The sequence below is a fragment of the Oncorhynchus tshawytscha genome, linkage group LG15 (genome assembly GCF_018296145.1).
Source record: "Oncorhynchus tshawytscha isolate Ot180627B linkage group LG15, Otsh_v2.0, whole genome shotgun sequence".
Lineage (NCBI taxonomy): Eukaryota > Metazoa > Chordata > Actinopteri > Salmoniformes > Salmonidae > Oncorhynchus > Oncorhynchus tshawytscha.
Window position 1 is genome coordinate 26,050,966 of NC_056443.1, and position 18,830 is coordinate 26,069,795.

At 49.1% G+C, this 18,830-nt stretch overlaps 1 protein-coding gene across 4 annotated transcripts in view; it reads right to left on the reverse strand.

Annotated features, from left to right (window-relative positions):
• Positions 1-18,830, reverse strand: part of LOC112214721 (protein AF-9) — a 71,471-nt gene that overhangs the window by 16,860 nt on the left and 35,781 nt on the right. Inside the window, exons 3-7 of one of the 4 annotated variants that reach the window (XM_024373685.2) lie at positions 13,533-13,615; positions 13,077-13,241; positions 12,181-12,219; positions 10,951-11,097; positions 6,661-7,260 (exon numbers count right to left, since the gene is read on the reverse strand). In XM_024373685.2, coding sequence (XP_024229453.1) covers positions 6,661-7,260; positions 10,951-11,097; positions 12,181-12,219; positions 13,077-13,241; positions 13,533-13,615 — 1,034 coding nt within the window. The remainder of the gene's footprint in view (positions 1-6,660; positions 7,261-10,950; positions 11,098-12,180; positions 12,220-13,076; positions 13,242-13,532; positions 13,616-18,830) is intronic. The other 3 variants (XM_024373688.2, XM_024373686.2, XM_024373689.2) reach the window with 3 other exon arrangements.

Genomic DNA, 18,830 nt, shown 5'->3' on the forward strand with positions numbered 1-18,830 from the left:
CGGCGCCAGCGAGAGCGAGCGCGGCGCCAGCGAGAGCGAGAGAGCGAGAGAGCGAGCGCGGCGCCAGCGAGAGCGAGAGAGCCAGAGAGCGAGCGCGGCGCCAGCGAGAGAGAGAGAGAGCGCGGCGCCAGCGAGAGAGAGAGAGCGAGAGAGAGCGCGGCGCCAGCGAGAGAGAGAGAGCGCGGCGCCAGCGAGAGAGAGAGAGAACGCGGCGCCAGCGAGAGAGAGAGAGAAGGCGAGCGCGGCGCCAGCGAGAGAGAGAAGGCGAGCGCGGCGCCAGCGAGAGAGCGAGAGAGAAGGCGAGCGCGGCGCCAGCGAGAGAGCGAGAGAGAGAAGGCGAGCGCGGCGCCAGCGAGAGAGCGAGAGAGAGAGAGCGAGCGCGGCGCCAGCGAGAGAGCGAGAGAGCGAGAGAGAAGGCGAGCGCGGCGCCAGCGAGAGAGCGAGAGAGCGAGAGAGAAGGCGAGCGCGGCGCCAGCGAGAGAGAGAGCGAGCGAGAGAGAAGGCGAGCGCGGCGCCAGCGAGAGAGCGAGAGAGAGAGAGAGAGAAGGCGAGCGCGGCGCCAGCGAGAGAGAGAGAGAGAAGGCGAGCGCGGCGCCAGCGAGAGAGCGAGAGAAGGCGAGCGCGGCGCCAGCGAGAGAGCGAGAGAGAGAGAAGGCGAGCGCGGCGCCAGCGAGAGAGCGAGAGCGAGCGAGAGAGAGAGAAGGCGAGCGCGGCGCCAGCGAGAGAGCGAGAGAGAAGGCGCCAGAGAGAGCGGCGCCAGAGAGAGAGAGAGAAGGCGAGCGAGAGCGAGAGAGAGAGCGAGAGCGCGCCAGAGAGCGAGAGAAAGCGAGCGAGAGAAAGCAGAGAGCGAGAGAAAGCGAGCGAGAGAAAGAGAAAGAGCGAGAGAAAGAGCGAGAGAAAGCGAGCGAGAGAAAGCGAGCGAGAGCGAGAGCGGCGCCAGTGAGCGAGAGCGAGAGAGAACGCGGCGCCAGCGAGAGCGGCGCCAGAGAGCGAGAGAGCGAGAGAGCGAGCGCGGCGCCAGCGAGAGAGAGCGCGGCGCCAGCGAGAGAGAGCGGCGCCAGCGAGAGAGAGAGAGCGAGCGGCGAGAGAGAGAGAGAGGCGAGCGCGGCGAGAGAGAGAGCGAGAGAGAGAGAGAGAGAGAGAGAGAGAGAGAGAGGCGAGAGCGGCGCCAGCGAGAGAGCGAGAGAGAGAGAGAGCGCGGCGCCAGCGAGAGAGCGAGAGAGAGAGAGAGGCGAGAGCGGCGCCAGCGAGAGAGAGAGAGCGAGAGAGAGCGAGCGAGAGAGAGAGAGAGAGCGCGGCGCCAGCGAGAGAGAGAGAGCGAGAGAAAGCGAGAGAGAGCGGCGCCAGAGAGCGAGAGAGAGAGCGAGCGCGCGGCGCCCAGAGAGCGAGAGAGAGAGAGAGAGAGAGAGAGAGCGAGCGAGAGAGAAAGCGAGAGAGAGAAAGAGAGAGAGAGAAAGCGAGAGAGCGAGAGAGCCTCAGAGAGAGAGAGCGAGAGAGCGAGAGAGAGAGAGAGAGCGAGAGCGAGAGAAAGAGAGAGCGAGAGAGAGAGAGAGAGCCAGCGAGAGAGCGGCGCCGAGAGAGCGAGAGAAAGCAAGCGAGAGCGAGCGCCAGAGAGCGAGAGAGAGCGGCGCAGAGAGCGAGAGAGAGCGGCGCCAGAGAGCGAGAGAAAGCGAGCGGCGCCAGAGAGAGAGAGAGAGAGAGAGAGCAAGCGAGAGCGGCGCCAGAGAGCGAGAAAACGCGGCGCCAGAGAGAAAACGAGAGCGCCAGAGAGAGAAACGCGGCGCCAGAGAGAAAACGCGGCGCCAGAGAGAAAACGCGGCGCCAGAGAGAGAGAAAACGCGAGCTCCAGCGAGAGAGAACGAGAGAGAGAGAGAGAACGCGGCGAGAGAGAACGCGGCAAGAGAGAACGCGGCGAGAGCGAGAGAGAACGCGGCGAGAGCGAGAGAGAACGCGGCGAGAGCGAGAGAGAACGCGGCGAGAGCGAGAGAGAACGCGGCGAGAGCGAGAGAGAACGCGGCGAGAGCGAGAGAACGCGGCGAGAGCGAGAGAGAACGCGGCGAGAGCGAGAGAACGCGGCGAGAGCGAGAGAACGCGGCGAGAGCGAGAGAGAACGCGGCGAGAGCGAGAGAGAACGCGGCGAGAGCGAGAGAGAACGCGGCGAGAGCGAGAGAGAACGCGGCGAGAGCGAGAGAGAACGCCAGCGAGAGCGAGAGAGAACGCGGCGAGAGCGAGAGAGAACGCGGCGAGAGCGAGAGAGAACGCGGCGAGAGCGAGAGAGAACGCGGCGAGAGCGAGAGAGAACGCGGCGAGAGCGAGAGAGAACGCGGCGCCAGCGAGAGAGAGAGCGAGCGCGGCGCCAGAGAGAGAGCGAGCGAGCGCGGCGCCAGCGAGAGAGAGAGCGAGCGCGGCGCCAGAGAGAGAGCGAGTGAGCGCGGCGAGAGCGAGAGAGAACGCGGCGCCAGCGAGAGAGAGAGCGAGCGCGGCGCCAGCGAGAGAGAGAGAGAGAGAGCGAGCGAGCGCGGCGCCAGCGAGAGAGAGAGCGAGCGCGGCGCCAGCGAGAGAGAGAGCGAGCGCGGCGCCAGCGAGAGAGAGAGCGAGCGCGGCGCCAGCGAGAGAGAGAGCGAGAGAGAAGAGCGCGGCGCCAGAGAGAGAGAACGCGAGCGCGGCGAGAGAGAGAGAGAGAACGAGAGCGCGCGAGCGAGAGAGAGAGAGAGAGAGAGCGCGGCGCCAGCGAGAGAGAGAGAGAGAACGCGGCGCCAGCGAGAGAGAAGAGAGAGAGAGAGAGAGAGCGCGGCGCCAGCGAGAGAGAGAGAGAGAGCGGCGCCAGAGAGAGAGAGAGCGCGAGAGCGAGAGCGAGAGAGAAGAGAGCGGCGCCAGCGAGAGAGAGAGAGCGCGGCGCCAGAGAGAGAGAGAGCGAGAGAGAGAGCGAGCGCAGAGAGCGCAGAGAGAGCGAGAGCGCGGCGCCAGCGAGAGAGAGAGCGGCGCCAGCGAGAGAGAGAGAGAGAGAGAGCGCGGCGCCAGCGAGAGAGAGAGAGAGAGCGAGCGCCAGCGAGAGAGAGGCGCCAGCGAGAGAGAGAGAGAGAGCGGCGCCAGCGAGAGAGAGAGCGGCGCCAGCGAGAGAGAGAGAGAGAGAACGCGAGCGCGGCGCCAGAGAGAGAGAACGCGAGCGCGGCGAGAGAGAGAGAGAGAGAACGCGAGCGCGGCGCGAGAGAGAGAGAGAGAGAGAGAGCGAGAGAGCGCGGCGCCAGCGAGAGAGAGAGAGCGAGAGAGAGCGGCGCCAGCGAGAGAGAGAGAGAGAGAGAGAGCGAGCGCGGCGCCAGCGAGAGAGAGAGCGAGCGCGGCGCCAGAGAGAGAGCGCGGCGCCAGCGAGAGAGAGAGCGCGGCGCCAGCGAGAGAGCGAGCGCGGCGCCAGCGAGAGAGAGAGCGCGCGCCAGCGAGAGAGAGAGCGCGGCGCCAGCGAGAGAGCGAGCGCGGCGCCAGCGAGAGAGCGAGCGCGGCGCCAGCGAGAGAGCGAGCGCGGCGCCAGCGAGAGAGCGAGCGCGGCGCCAGCGAGAGAGAGCGCGGCGCCAGCGAGAGAGCGAGCGCGGCGCCAGCGAGAGAGAGCGGCGCCAGCGAGAGAGAGAGAGCGAGCGCGGCGCCAGCGAGAGAGAGCGGCGCCAGCGAGAGAGAGAGCGCGGCGCCAGCGAGAGAGCGAGCGGCGCCAGCGAGAGAGCGAGCGCGGCGCCAGCGAGAGAGAGAGAGCGAGCGAGAGAGCGAGCGCGGCGCCAGCGAGAGAGAGCGCGGCGCCAGCGAGAGAGAGCGCGGCGCCAGCGAGAGAGAGCGCGGCGCCAGCGAGAGAGAGCGCGGCGCCAGAGAGAGAGAGCGCGGCGCCAGCGAGAGAGAGAGAGCGCGGCGCCAGCGAGAGAGAGCGCGGCGCCAGCGAGAGAGAGCGCGGCGCCAGCGAGAGAGAGCGCGGCGCCAGCGAGAGAGAGCGCGGCGCCAGCGAGAGAGAGCGCGGCGCCAGCGAGAGAGAGCGCGGCGCCAGCGAGAGAGAGCGCGCCAGCGAGAGAGAGCGCGGCGCGCAGCGAGAGAGAGAGAGAGAGCGCCAGCGAGAGAGAGAGCGGCGCCAGCGAGAGAGAGAGAGAGAGAGCGGCGCCAGCGAGAGAGAGAGCGGCGCCAGCGAGAGAGAGAGCGGCGCCAGCGAGAGAGAGAGCCAGCGAGAGAGAGAGCGCGGCGCCAGCGAGAGAGAGAGCGAGAGAGAACGCGAGCGCGGCGCCAGAGAGAGAGAACGCGAGCGCGAGCGAGAGAGAGAGAGAGAGAACGCGAGCGCGGCGCGAGAGAGAGAGAGAGAGAGAGAGAGAGAACGCGAGCGCGGCGCCAGCGAGAGAGAGAGAGAAGCGCGGCGCGCGAGAGAGAGAGAGAGAACGCAGCGAGAGAGAGAGAGAGAGAACGCGCGCCCAGCGAGAGAGAGAGAGAGAGAGAGAGAGAGAGAGAGAACGAGCACGGCGCCAGCGAGAGACAGAGAGAACGGGAGCACGGCGCCAGAGAGAGAGAGAACGCGAGCGTGGCGCCAGAGAGAGAGAGAGAGAGAGAAGAGAGAGCGCGGCGCCAGCGAGAGAGAGAGAGAGAGAGAGAGCGCGGCGCCAGCGAGAGAGAGAGAGAACGGGAGCGCGGCGCCAGCGAGAGAGAGAGAGAACGCGAGCGCGGCACCAGCGAGAGACAGAGAGAACGCGAGCACGGCGCCAGCGAGAGAGAGAGAGAACGCGAGCGCGGCGCCAGAGAGAGAGAGAGAGAACGCGAGCACGGCGCCAGAGAGAGAGAGAACGCGAGCGTGGCGCCAGAGAGAGAGAGAGAAAGAGAAAGCGAGCGCGGCGCCAGCGAGAGAGAGAGAGAGAAAGCGAGCGCGGGGCCAGCGATGGAAGCCCAGATCAAAAGGACGCGAGTAGGGCTAGCCAGGACTGGGCCACCAGGTTCGTCACGGCAGCCTGTGGAGAGGACTGAGCACCTGGCATTTGTCTCCACTCACCCTGCACCCACCCAACTTGCCATTTAAGACCAGTACACTGTAGGGTAAATCCCCACCATCACACACAGCTCCTACATCTCCCACCAACACCACCCCGTGGACACGTTTGGCTTGGGGTTGCAATGCCTCTGCTGGTTCTGGCAGGGAAATGGTTAAGGGAGATTAGTGCGCGTGTGTGTGTGTGTGTGTGTGTGTGTGTGTGTGTGTGTGTGTGTGTGTGTGTGTGTGTAGTAATGTACTTGGAGTGGGGCCAGTGAACACGCCATGTGCATGAAAGAGAACAGTTGAAAGCAAACAGAGAAAGACAATGAGATGCTTTCTGCCATAAATGCAGAATGTTTGACCCCTTTTCCCTCCTTTCTAAAGGCAAAAGATTAAAGAGGAACTCTTGGCTATTCATGGAGTCCTTTTCCCATTCTCCTTGGGTGTCGTAAAACCCAGTTTGCTTTTCTGCTAATAAAACAGTCCCAGCTTTGTGTTGAGTTTCTTCACGGAACACGTGAGGAGCTGGCAACCCTCTGAAAGACCTACGGATTCATTTCAAGTTTAAAATTTAGAGGCAGGAGTCGTGTCCGAAATCTGGGCTTGCCTACTACTTGAACTGCATACTGTGTAGTAAATCATACTACATACTGTTTAGAACGTACTGTTAAGTAAAAACAAATGCAGTAAGCAACAAATATCAGCATACTAGTATCATCCTACTGAGAATGTGTAATTAATTCACAATTGCATTGATTGCCGCCATTCATTCCTTTTGGTAGAGTTGATTATCAGCAGTTGTCCAACACGTCGGTCTCCAAAAACTATTCTCCTTCTCAAATAGTGTGCAGCGAATTCTACTAGATGAAAAGCCGAAATGAATATGACATCCTGGCATTTAGAAGCAAACCTTTTCAAAATGTCACATACTATATAAAACTATGTGCATACCCAAAATGCCTGCAGTTTAGAATGCAAGTACAGGTATTGGGACATGGCCAATGTGAGAGAGAGAGGGGGGGGTATTTCAGATTTGTTTCCCATCTTGACTCCATCAGCAACATGATGTTTCCAAAGGAACTAGAATGCAGTACAAAAAAAGAGCATTCCCAGAACTCTAATTCTTTGCGTAGAGTAGCAAATTGTCAACATTATAGTCGCTTGGCATGGACAGCTTTTTGGGCTTTGTCAAAATGGAGCACCGGGTGAGAAATTCATGGAGATGGGGTGGTGGTTTAGGAGGCATCCATTTATTGTTACCATCATCCAAACAAAAGCAGCCCATATGCAGCTGAATACCCACCATGTTTACGATTGCCTCCTCTCTGTTGTTCCTGCATGTGAAGCCGTAACAGTAGCAGAAATCCATGGAACAATTCATCGATCCATTAATGTCATGGATTGCTCAAAAAGGTACACCTGGTTTCCAAGATCTACATCTGGTTTTCACCACTCACTGATTCGAAGGAAGAGATGAAAACCATCAGACACTGGCCACGAGGACAGGAATTACTCATCCCTGAATCAATCCTTTTTTTAAACTAAAATAATTGTAGGAGCTACAGAGTAGAGCCCAGAAGACATGAAACTATAATTCAACACTTACTTCCAATGTGGTCAAGAGAGACCACACCAACCAACAAAAACACCAAGTACAAAAATCCTTCACTCACCACTGCTTTGGTGGACATATTGTCCTCCATGTCAGAGTAGTTGGCGTCCATCAGCTCCGGAAACGCCTTTCTGCGCTCCCCTAGCACCTCGCGGCCGTCCACCCGCAGTTTAGCGGGGTGCACCTGGGATTTGTCCTTCAGCAGTTTCTTATCCGAGTGGTGGGACTGGGCGTGCGACAGGGACGAGCCCCCTGTCGGTTTTAACGACAATTCCGCTAAGTTTTTCTTTTTCTTTTTGGTCACGTGGTCCTCGCAGTCAGTGACAGACAGTCGCTTGTTAGTCCCCGCCCCAGACCCGGCCCCGTGCAAGTAGCTCCCATCCTGCCGGTGCTCCTTGGACATGGTCTTGGGCTCCTTGAAGCCCATCTTGGGGATGGGGGGGTTGTCACGAAGAAGAGGCTGGTTCTCTTTGGGTTTCTTGGAGAAATCTTTGGAGGCTTTGCTGGGTTCCCTGCCACAGTCTCGGAAGGCACTTTTGGTCTCTTTTGAAGGCTTGTCTTTGTGGTCCTTTGAGGGTTTGTGTAGCTTGGATGAGCTGCTACTATTAGTAGTGGTGGTGGTGGTGGTGGTGAGGAGGGCACCAGTTCCTTTGGAACTGTCCTGCGGCAAAAAGCACAGGCCAAAGATTAGGTCTCAATTTATTTAGATAGATGGTCTATCATCAAGTTATAGGATCCTATCAACTTTGACTCTTGATTTGCAACAACTTGCTTGAGTTCGGTTTTGCGCTACCTTTAAGTTTAGTAGATAGTTTATCATTTTATTGATAGTTAGTGAAACATCTTAAACCATTTGGATTACATATAACATTACATAAGCTTTGTAAATAACAAAAGGTCAGTTCAGCCCTAACTAATGCTCCAAGGATTACGCACAGGCAAGAGGGAAGTTGATGAATGGAGAAATCCCACTTCAGGGTCAGTGGACACGACAGGGCAAACACCTAATTAGTCTGTTGGACACGCTGGCGATTAGCAACAACATGGGTCAAAAAGCTTGGCTAATAGTAACTCCCGGGATCCTAAGCAGATGGTAGGGGCCAAAAACTAACTTCTTGACCTCAAGGCCTTCTGTACATACAGTGCCTTCAGAAAGTATTCACACCCCTTGACTTTGTGTTGTTACAGCCTGAATTTAAAATGGATTCAATTAAGATGTCAATGGCCAACACACAATAACCCCACAATGTCAAATTGGAATTGTTAATACATTTTTACTTAATGAATAAAAAGCTGAAATGTCTTGAGTCAATAAGTATTCAACCCCTGTGTTATGGCAAGCCTAAATAAGTTCAGGAGTAAAACTCTGCATTATTAACAAGTCACATAATAAGTTGTGTGGACTTACTGTGTGCAATAGGTGTTTAACATGATTTCTGAACAACTACCTCATCTTTGTACCCCACTCACAGATAATTGTAATGTCCCTCTGTCAATCAGTGAATTTCAAACCCAGAATCAACCACAAAGACCAAGTTTTCCAATGCCTAATAAAAGAAGGGCCCCTATTGGTAATGGATAACATTTTTAAAGCAGACATTGAATATCCATTTGAGCATGATGAAGTTATTAACTACACTTTGGATGGTATATGAATACACCCAATCACTGCTAAGATACAGGCGTCCTTCCTAACTCAGTTGCCGGAGAGGAAAGAAACCACTCAGGGATTTCACCATGAAGCCAAGTGACTTTAAAACAGTTAGAGTTTAATGGCTATGAGGGGAGAAAAATTAGGATGGATCAACAACATTGTAGTTACTCCACAAAAACAACCTAATTGACAAATGTGAAGAGGAAGCCTGTGCAGAATGACAATATTTCAAAACATGCATCCTGTTTGCAATAAGGCACTAAAGTAAAACTGAAAACAAATGTGGCAAAGAAATTAACTGTGTCCTAGATACAAATGGTCGTGTTTGGGGTGGTGGCTGCATCATTTTATGTGTATTCTTGTCAATGTCAAGGACTACAGATTTATTTTAGCATAAAAATAAACTGAATAGCGCTAAACAGGCAAATCCTAGAGGAAAACCTAGTTCAATCTGCTTTCCCACAGACACTTTGAGTATTGTACAATCCAGGTGTGGAATGCCTTCACATTTACCCAGAAAGACTAACAGCTGTAAAATGGCTGCCAAAGGGGATTCTAACATGTATGGACTCGTGGATACACATGTAAATTAGATATCTGTATTTCATTTTCAATAAATGTGCAAACATTTCTAAAAACATGGTTTTCCCTGTCATTATGTGTGTGTAGATGGGAGAGATTATTTTTTTAAATTAATTTTGAATTCAGGATGTAACAACAAAATGTGGAATAAGTCAAGGGGTATGAATACTTTGAAGGCACTGTACGTACGTACCACTGAAATTAGTCTAGAGTCTAGACTGGTGACTAGATATTCCAGGGAAATGTGTAGGGATAATGAAATTAGAGGTTTGCCACGTCACAGTGAGATTTGTTGGGGTCAAAATCAAAACAAAAGCACTCTACTGGGGACAATTTACTTGCCTCCTACATGGGGGGGGCCTGATTACAATGCTCAAATCTATACACCCCTGACAACTAAATGAGCAAAGACAATGTTAAGTCTGGCCATAGCATATCAAAGGAATCCTAATAATCAGTGTTCATTCATTTTAGAGAAAGCCCTTGTGCCACCCTGGGGCTCTTGTACTGCTGTGTCAATGAAGAGTCTATTCTAGAACGACAAGATAAAAGTTTAAAAAAGGGATTCCAGTTTGCTTGTGAAGAGACCTGGGAACTTATTTTGTCAAGAATGTGGGGGAAGGGAGAGAAGACTCAGCAGCTGTAAGCGCGACCTTAAAAATTTGCGCAGACGGTGAAAAAAAACCTGGAGGTGGAAGCGGAGTGCATTTCCTTTTCTCCAACTAAACGACGTGACCCGTGTGTCCCGGGGTCACACCTTCTGGCCCCCAGTCAATATTTCATAGATGTCTTAAAGCCATTAAGCACGTCTAGACGGTAGGGGTGTGTTACGACCTGCCCAAACCCTTTGATTTTGTCTATCTGCTCCTGACCCCTTGACCTTTTGGACATCTAGCTGCTAACCCGCTCACACAAAACTGTTTAAGACCAGTAAAAGGTGGAGATAAAGTGATGCTCTATCAATAACAGCCCCCCCCCGATACCAAAAGACTGGCACGTTAGTAGATGCTCCCAAAACATGTAAACCTATAATAGAGGCCATGAAAGTGAATGAACTGAGCAAAATCTAAGGTACCCCGTAAATACACAAGTCAACATTTGCTGAATGTCAAACGGCTAAACTCCTAAGAGTATCACAGGATTCTTTGCAAGTTAATACGATCTTCAGGCATTTCACTGTTCTAAAGAACTTTTCATGCCAAGCACCAGCAAATACATTCCATGTTACTTTAAGATGGTAACATTTTAAATTGAGTATATAGATGTGTGCATTATGTACTTTCACTACTCTCCTTGTAATAATGACCTGCCACTCAGCAGTATGTACAGAGAATATTACAATGCTGTACATAACAGTTCTGCTTAGATGAATAAAACATACTTGTTGAGCTGTTTTGGAGTTATGTGCAATAACGGCATTTCAGCAGTTTTGTTTAGCATATAAAAATGCACTTACAGTCAGGCATAAAAAGGCAGACTGCCATAGCATTCAGTAACACTTAAAAAAGCCATGTGGGGTACAAGTGAACCGGAAGGAGAGGAGACAACAGTAGGTGGGTTGCCATTGGACGTTAGTGGAAGTGTGTGTGTGACCCCTCTGCTCCATCAGTAATCCATCACACAGTCTGTTTGGATTGGAAACCGTTTGCATGTGCACTGGGCCTCTCGTAACCCAGCCCTGCCAGAGTGGGCTCTGACGGGCCGTGGTAAATGATACCATTTAAACGGGACTAAAAATAACTCTTAATGGAAGCAACATGCCAGTTAGACCCCATACACATGTCATTTCCATCCATGATTCTAAAAATGGTTCTCTGAGACTGCTAGAGAACAATTGCATCACACTGATACGTACCAAATTTCAACAGGCTTTAAAACTAGTGACTTCTTTATACTGCCTAATGGATACATTATGGCCGTTGCTATAACCGCTATCAGTAGCATACCTTGCATAAGCCCAAGTCGAGCGTCTCTTGTAAATCCAGACTTCAGATACCCTCAGCATCTTTGAACCTAGCCAACTATGCAGAGATTAAGCTGGGGGAGACTTCTAAGAAGTGGGAATTTCTGGGGAAGAGAGGGAGGACAGGGAGACTGTCTAGCCCTGGGCTGTACCTGGAGACCGCCACTGACCTTTGACCCCGGGAAGACCTTGCTCTTCTTAGCATCAGACAATGTCAATGTCAGGGAGCTGCTGGGGAGTGTAGGCAGCTTGAGATGCTGGCCGAATAGAGATGTGGAGCCCTCCTGCATTACCATCACCTGGAAGTAAAATGGGGTCATTAAAACAGATGCCTTCATCCAAAGTGACTCATAGATCACAGGTGACACCCATTTTAATATATACATGTAGCGCATATGGGAATCAAACCAACAACAGAAGCAACATAACAGTAAAGACAATAAACCACTACAATAAAAAAAGACATTAACAGAATTATATTGTCCTGATCAGCATGTGCAAAACTGAGTTTTGTATCATATTGTGCGCTCAGTCTGGGAGTGAAGAGCTTTATGAATCTATTTGAATTGAAAGTACTGCATCAATTGGACAGTTTCTTAATTCCTGCTTATAATAGTGGATTCTGTGTGAAACTTAAAACTGCTTTTGTTTGGACAAAAACTTAAGCAAGGCTCACGTATTATCGTAGTGGTCTTTTCGATGCCAAGAGCAGCAAACTTAACATTCGAGCACTTAACACTGCACGTTATTCCTGGAATCCCTCACAGACAGTCATTGCTTTGCATGGAATGACAGTGAGCACGCGAAGAAAAGACAACACAGCTGCTTCACTGTGGGTCTAAATTTGAGGGTGCATTTGTTTGTGGTGTCACTTCAACATAGCCGCCGAGGGAAGAATGAATGTTTCATGTCTTGCCTAGCAGCAAGAGGTTTTAACAAAGGGTTAAAACGCCACTGAGAACACGCGGCCTGTTTCTCAGAAGCTCCAGTGCCCTGCTGTTGAAATGAGCTGCTGTGAGTCAGCACCAAAACAACTTAGTAAGCATTTCCTTTCATACAACATTCCCCACCTTCCGGTCTTTCCATTACCCTTTCTCCAATAGAAGAGGGGGACAATAGAGCAAGGCACGGGGGTGGGTTCCGCCTTCACAATGGCAGAGGATACACACTGGGTCAACAACATGCGGAAAGTCTCAGAAATAATAGATGCTCATCCAACTGTGCGTATTGGACACAGGTCCCAAATTTGACTGTGGGTCATGCTTAGAAGTCTATATTGCCATCGTGAGAGAGTCATAGCATTGGGGAAGCTACAATATCAACACATTCCTAATAAGTAAATGTTTCAATTTGAAGAGAACACTAGTTCACATAAGTCTTACTTTAGAGTCTTCCAAACTTCTTTTGCTAGGATCCCGTTGCTGTGGACACACAAAAAGCATTTCAGTATACACACAGCAATCAGCTGTATTGGAGAAGGCCTCAAAACATCCAGTGGGCTGAAGAAATGTGACTGACAAACCAGTCTCTCAATTAAATCACATCACATTCAGTGTACATCTGTTGCCAATCTTATTCATTTCCTCTGAAAAGGCATCCAATCTACGTTAAGGTGCACGGTGTTGTGCGCCCAGCCATAAAGCATTGGTGTGTTACTGGAATGAGCATGGCAGGAGGGCCTGCTAAAATAAACACACACCCCTGATCTTGTAAATTCCTGAAGATATTGTCCACTGAAATAATTAAGAAATCTATTCCAAAATGGACATTCCTATGTGGGCACACAAGGCTTTCTGGAGGGCACAGGGAAGAAAGAATAAACGTGTGTATGAACAAAAAAGTACTTCATTCCAGTCATAAAACATGACAGAGTGGTTTGCCTGCCAACGGCTGACCTGATAAGCCCAGTTTCCTGCCAATGGCAGGTCTGATGTGACTGACATGGATGATACCTAGTTGCCAGCAAGGTCAAGGATGTTTTTTTAAAAGAGCTACTCATTGGTCTAAGTTCCATTCGACTTCTGAATTGACATTTAAATCGTTTACCTTTCCAGGTGGCGTTTAGCTCAATAGCGTTAAGCATGGATGGCCATACTGGATGTTCAGGGCTTTGCTCCAGCCCGGGTCCTGATGATTACCTCAATCAGGTGTTCAAGCAGGGATGGAGCAAGCCTGTATATCCAGTATGGCTACCCATAGGACAAACACCTGCCATTGAGATGTGTGTGTGTGTGTGTGTGTGTGTGTGTGTGTGTGTGTCCCTCCAGTCTTGTCGTACCCCGCCGGCTTTGAGCAGCTTCCTGCGGAACTCCTCCGTGGGGTTGTTGAAGGTGAGCTTCTCGCAGCGCAGGTGATTGACAGGCGGGTGGCCGTCCAGGTGTAGGAACAGGTCGTAGTCGAAGCGCACTTTCTTAGGTTCTTCCTGAGAAGAGCAGTGGGACATCCGTAGGAACAAAAGAAAGGAGAGAAGTCAGTTACGTACTAAAGTCCAAAATGGTAAACATTCATACAAAAAGGCAAAGTTGTTACCCATATGGAATTCATAAAGATCAACATCTGCACTGACCACATTAGAATGTGTGACATTTTTCAAATGCTCAACAGAGATTATTTAAAAACTACCAATGTGGGATGATCATAGTCACCAATGGCACATAAATCTGGTTAAGCCATATGTTCACAGCTTGGGATCTTTAGTAAGCAAATGCACGTCGAAACCTTGTTAAAAATGTACCTTATTTCTGAAGTAAACTTCAATGGGCAAGATGAAGCCTGCGTATCCAGACTCCTCCACTTTATAGGGTGGATCCTTACACACTGAAACGAAGGGGAGAAAAATCAGCTTTTCACTCAGCGCAGGCGTCACTTGTAAAGGTGTGACGTGCCCTATGTAACAAATGCCAGTTTGAGCACAGAGTCCCTCAAGGATATAGAAAATATCTGGGGAGCCGTGTCCCCCCGTGTGCTTCTCACCGATCTTCCACTGTTTCTAATGCGTCTGTCAATAAAGCCTTGAATAGGAAAGGGAGTGATTCTCCCCTCTAATAAAAAAAAGGTAATGTGAATGTGACAACAGCACCAAGTCTCAAGGTAGCAGTTCATTTGCTAGCATGGCTCTAATATAATAGGTATTTTACCATACATATTCATCAAGGCTACCTTAAGATTACAAACAGAAAGCCCTTTGTGTGGGTGTGTGTTTAAGACATTGGCACTAATGGGAATTGGAACTTGAATATAACTCAACACTGCCAGTGCCAAGACACCACATGAAATGCAGCGCTCTCTCATGGGATCTCATTATAAAACATGAAGACAATTTCCACCAATAATCTGACACAACGTCGATACCAGAAACCCTGGACTTATATTAGATACAAATACACATCCCAAAGACTTGGATCCACCCAGCAGCACACCACGACACACTTAGGTCCCATCAGGCTGATCAGGACAAACAACCTGCGCTTAAGGTCAGGTGACCCCCTCAGACACCTGTTTGAGGGGGTCTCAGGGGGCTTTGCAGCAAGACTGCCAGCTAGTCTGCATGTGCAGTCAATATGTATTTACTGATATTGGTTTCTCTTCAATTCGCCTTTCAGCTGCCTTACTAACGCCATTTACATTTTTAGCTTTTGTTAGTCTTCACGGATTAGTATGAGCAGCATAACCATAGCCAGTACAGATTGGACATTTACTTAGTGCTTTATCAATGTACAATGGGCTCCATTGCCCATTTCATCTCTTTTGGAGGGGTAAGTACACTATTTTATTTAACTAGGCTAGTCAGTTAAGAACAAATTCTTATTTACAATGTCCAGCCTACCAAAAGGTCTCCTGCGGGGACATCAAAAATAATAAAAAAAATAATAAAGGACAACACGACGAGACAACACTACATAAAGAGAGAGACCGAAGACAACACAGCAAGATAGCAACACAGCATGGTAGCAACACAAAATGACAACATGATACAAACATTATTGGGCACAGACAACAGCAAAGGGCAAGAAGGTCGAGATAATGATAAATCCCGCAAAGCAGCCACTGTCAGTAAGAGTGTCCATGATTGAGTCTGAATGAAGAGATTGAGATAAAACTGTCCAGTTTGTAGTTGCAGCTCGTTCCAGTCGCTAGCTGTAGCGAACTGAAAAGAGGAGTGACCCAGGGATGTGTGCGCTTTGGACACCTTTAACAGAATGTGACTGGTAGAACAGGTGCTGTAAGTGGAGGATGAGGGATGCAGTAGATATCTCAGATAAGGGGGAGTGAAGCCTAAGAGGGTTTTTATAAATAAGCATCAACCAGTGGGTCTTGCGACAGGTATACAGAGATGACCAGTTTACAGAGTGCGATGATGTGTCCTATAAGGATCATTGGTGGCAAGTCTAATGGCCGAATGGTAAAGAACATCTAACCGCTCGAGAGCACCCTTACCTGCCAATCTATAAATTACATCTCCATAATCTAGCATGGGTAGGATGGTCATGCTAATCAGGGTTAGTTTGGCAGCTGGGGTGGAAGAGGAGCGATTACAATAGAGGAAACCTACTCTAGATTTAACTTCAGCCTGCAGCTTTGATATGTGCTGAGAGAAGGACAGTGTACCGTCTAGCCAGACTCCCAAGTACTTGTATAAGGTGACTACCTCAAGCTCTAAACCCTCAGAGGTAGTAAATAACACCTGTGGGGAGAGGGACATTCTTATAACCAAACCACATGACCTTTGTTTTGGAGGTGTTCAGAACAAGGTTAAGGGTAGAGAAAGCTTGTTGGACACTAGGAAAGATTTGTTGTAGAGCGTTTAATCATCCGGGGAAGGACCAGCTGAATATAAGACTATCATCTGCATATAAATGGATTCCTACTGCCTGAGCAATGTTGAAGTAAATTGACAAGAGCGTGGGGCCTAGGATCGAGCCTTGGGGTACGCCCTTGGTGACAGGCAGTGGCTGAAACAGCAGATGTTCTGACTTCATACACTGCACTCGTTGAGAGCGATAGTTATCAAACCAGGCCAATGAGACAGAGACATCACTACTCCTTAGCCTGCCCACAAGAATGGAATGGAAGATTGAAGCTAAATTCCAATAATAATGTTAATTGACTAAAACTCGCAAAGAACGTGGCACAACTTCGGCTACTATGAATGTTCGGAACTAAACACTCATTCTCTTCTCGTTGGCGTGAGCAATACTCATCCTCTGAATTTGAATGACTGGTGACGCCTCCTCGTACTGCGCCTATGAACCTGAACAGCGTGGACCGTCTCAAAAGCTTTGGCCAAGTAAATAAAAATAGCAGCACAACATTGCTTAGAATCAAGGGCAATGGTGACATCATTGAGGACCATTAAGGTTGCAGTGACATCCATAACCTGAGCGGAAACCAGACTGCATACCAGAGAGAGTACTATAGACATCAAGAAAACCAGTCCGTTGATTATATTTTCAACACGTTTGATAAACTGGGCAAAAATAAAAAATAAGCCTATAACAGTTAGGATCAGCTTGATCTCCCCTTAAATACACTGCTCAAAAAAATAAAGGGAACACTTAAACACAATGTAACTCCAAGTCAAATCACACTTCTGTGAAATCAAACTGTCCACTTAGGAAGCAACACTGATTGACAATAAATTTCACATGCTGTTGTGCAAATGGAATAGACAACAGGTGGAAATTAGTCAATTAGCAAGACACCCCAAATAAAGGAGTGGTTCTGCAGAAAAGGTTGATAAATTTGATTTCCATTGATCATTTTTGTGCGATTTTGTTGTCAGCACATTCCACTATGTAAAGAAAAAAGTATTTAATAAGAATATTTCATTCAGATCTAGGATGTGTTATTTTAGTGTTCCCTTTATTTTTTTGAGCAGTGTATAAAGGATGAACCATGGCTGCCTTCCAAGCAATGGGAACCTCCCCAAAGAGGAGAGACAGGTTAAAAACGGTCAGAGATAGGCTTGGTGATGATAGGGGCAGCAACCTTAATCTCTTGAAGCTAGGGGGAACTATTTTTATGTTTGGAAAAATAACGTTCGCAAAGTAAATGGCCTATTTCTCAGGCCCAGATGCTAGAATGTGCATATAATTGACAGATTAGGATAGAAAACACTAAAGTTTCCAAATTGTCAATTTTGTCTGTGAGTTAAACAGAACTGATATTGCAGGCTAAAACCTGAGGAAAATCCAATCAGGAAGTGCCCCTGTTTTTGAAACCTCTGTTGTTATGCATCCCTATTGCCCATTTAAACGGGATATCAACCTGATTCCTTTTTCTATGGCTTCCTTAACGTGTCAGCCTTTAGACAGTTTCAGGCTTTTATTTTGAAAAATGAGCGTGAACGACCACATTGCGTAAGTGGATAGGTGGGGGCTCTCAGAGTGAGTTGTGCGCAAAAGAGAAAGACGGCCCTTGTTACTCCCGGTCCTAGTGAAAAGCTAACTGCCCCGGTTGATATATTATCGAATAGATATTTGAAAAATACCCTGAGGATTGATTATGAAAACCGTTTGACATTTTTCTGTGGACATTATGGATATAATTTGGAATTTGTGTCTGCATTGTCATGACCGCTCTTTCCGGTGGATTCCTGGGCATAACGCACCAAACTAACGGAGGTATTTGGATATAAAAAATATCTTTATGGAACAAAAGGAACATTTGTTGTCTAACTGGGAGTCTTGTGAGTGAAAACATCCGAAGATCAAAGGTAAACGATTAATTTGATTGCTTTTCTGATTTGTGACCAAATTACCTGATGCTAAGTGTACTTATTGTTTTGTCGAGCGATCGATAAACTTACAAACGCTTGTATTGCTTTCGCTGTAAAGCATCATTTCAAAATCTGAGACGACAGGTGGATTAACAAAAGGCTAAGCGGTGTTTCGCAATATTGCACTTGTGATTTCATGAATATGAATATTTTCTAGTAATATTATTTGACTGTGGCACTATGCTATTCAGCGTTGCTGATGACAGTTATACCGGCTCCGGGATGGGTGGTTCAGAGAGGTTAAGAGCCTAAACCCAGATGTTTTTTAGGGTTAAAGTTTAAGGAGCTCCTTTAGCACCTCGGACTCAGTGACCGCCTGCAAGGCGAAACTTTGTAGCCTGGCAGGGGAAAAAGAGAAGAATTGGAGCTAGTTGCATTAGAAGGGGTGGGAGATGAGGAAATGTTGGACAGGCAAGGCTGAGTCAAATAGGAATCCTGACTTAATGAAGTTGTGATTAAAGAGCTCAGCCATGTGCTTATTGTAAGTGACAATCACATCATCAACATAAAGGGACATGGGCAGCTGTGAGGGTTTATTCTCCAGGTCTTTAAGTGTTTTCCAGAACTTCTTGGGGTTAGACCCACAGAAAGAGAACTGCTCCTAAAAGTAACGGATAGCCTGAGTGCACTTATTTCTTATTTACATCTTTGGTTGTGCGTCAAGAATTCGGCATACAGTAGCACGTTTGTATGAAGGTGTGGTTATTCACAGGCAAATTGTTATATGCTATGGAGGTACATATGTGTCTTTTTATCGAGAGCAAAAGCTTTTTTGTCAATCAAAAATAATTGTTCTGAAAGCAACTGTTTTCTGACAAAGGAAGTCATAGCAGACACCTACGAAGAAGGACTCTGGTAAGCAGCACTGGGCTGTACTGACGTATCCTGAAAATGACATCTGCTGCTTTAGATTGTACGGTCATCTCTCAGTTATTGTTTTCAAATCTATAGAAAAATAATCTGTTTCCTTTACTTTCAGAGAGCGAGCTGACCAAGGGGTCGAAAATGTAGACATTGCCAGATGTTCACTGTCCGAGGAACAGGCCGTGGAAACTTTATTGCTAGCAAGTGTCCATAAGCAGAGGTAACTTTTGTGTTATTTTTCTCCATCTCTGCCTCTCTTGTTGTACATGGAACCTGTCTCACATGCATTAATTTTTAAAAAATTTTAAAATGTCAGCTGCTAATTTTCAGATTTCCACCACATAAACACAGCCATTTTCACTGGACTATCTGTTGCTGCCAAGTCATGAT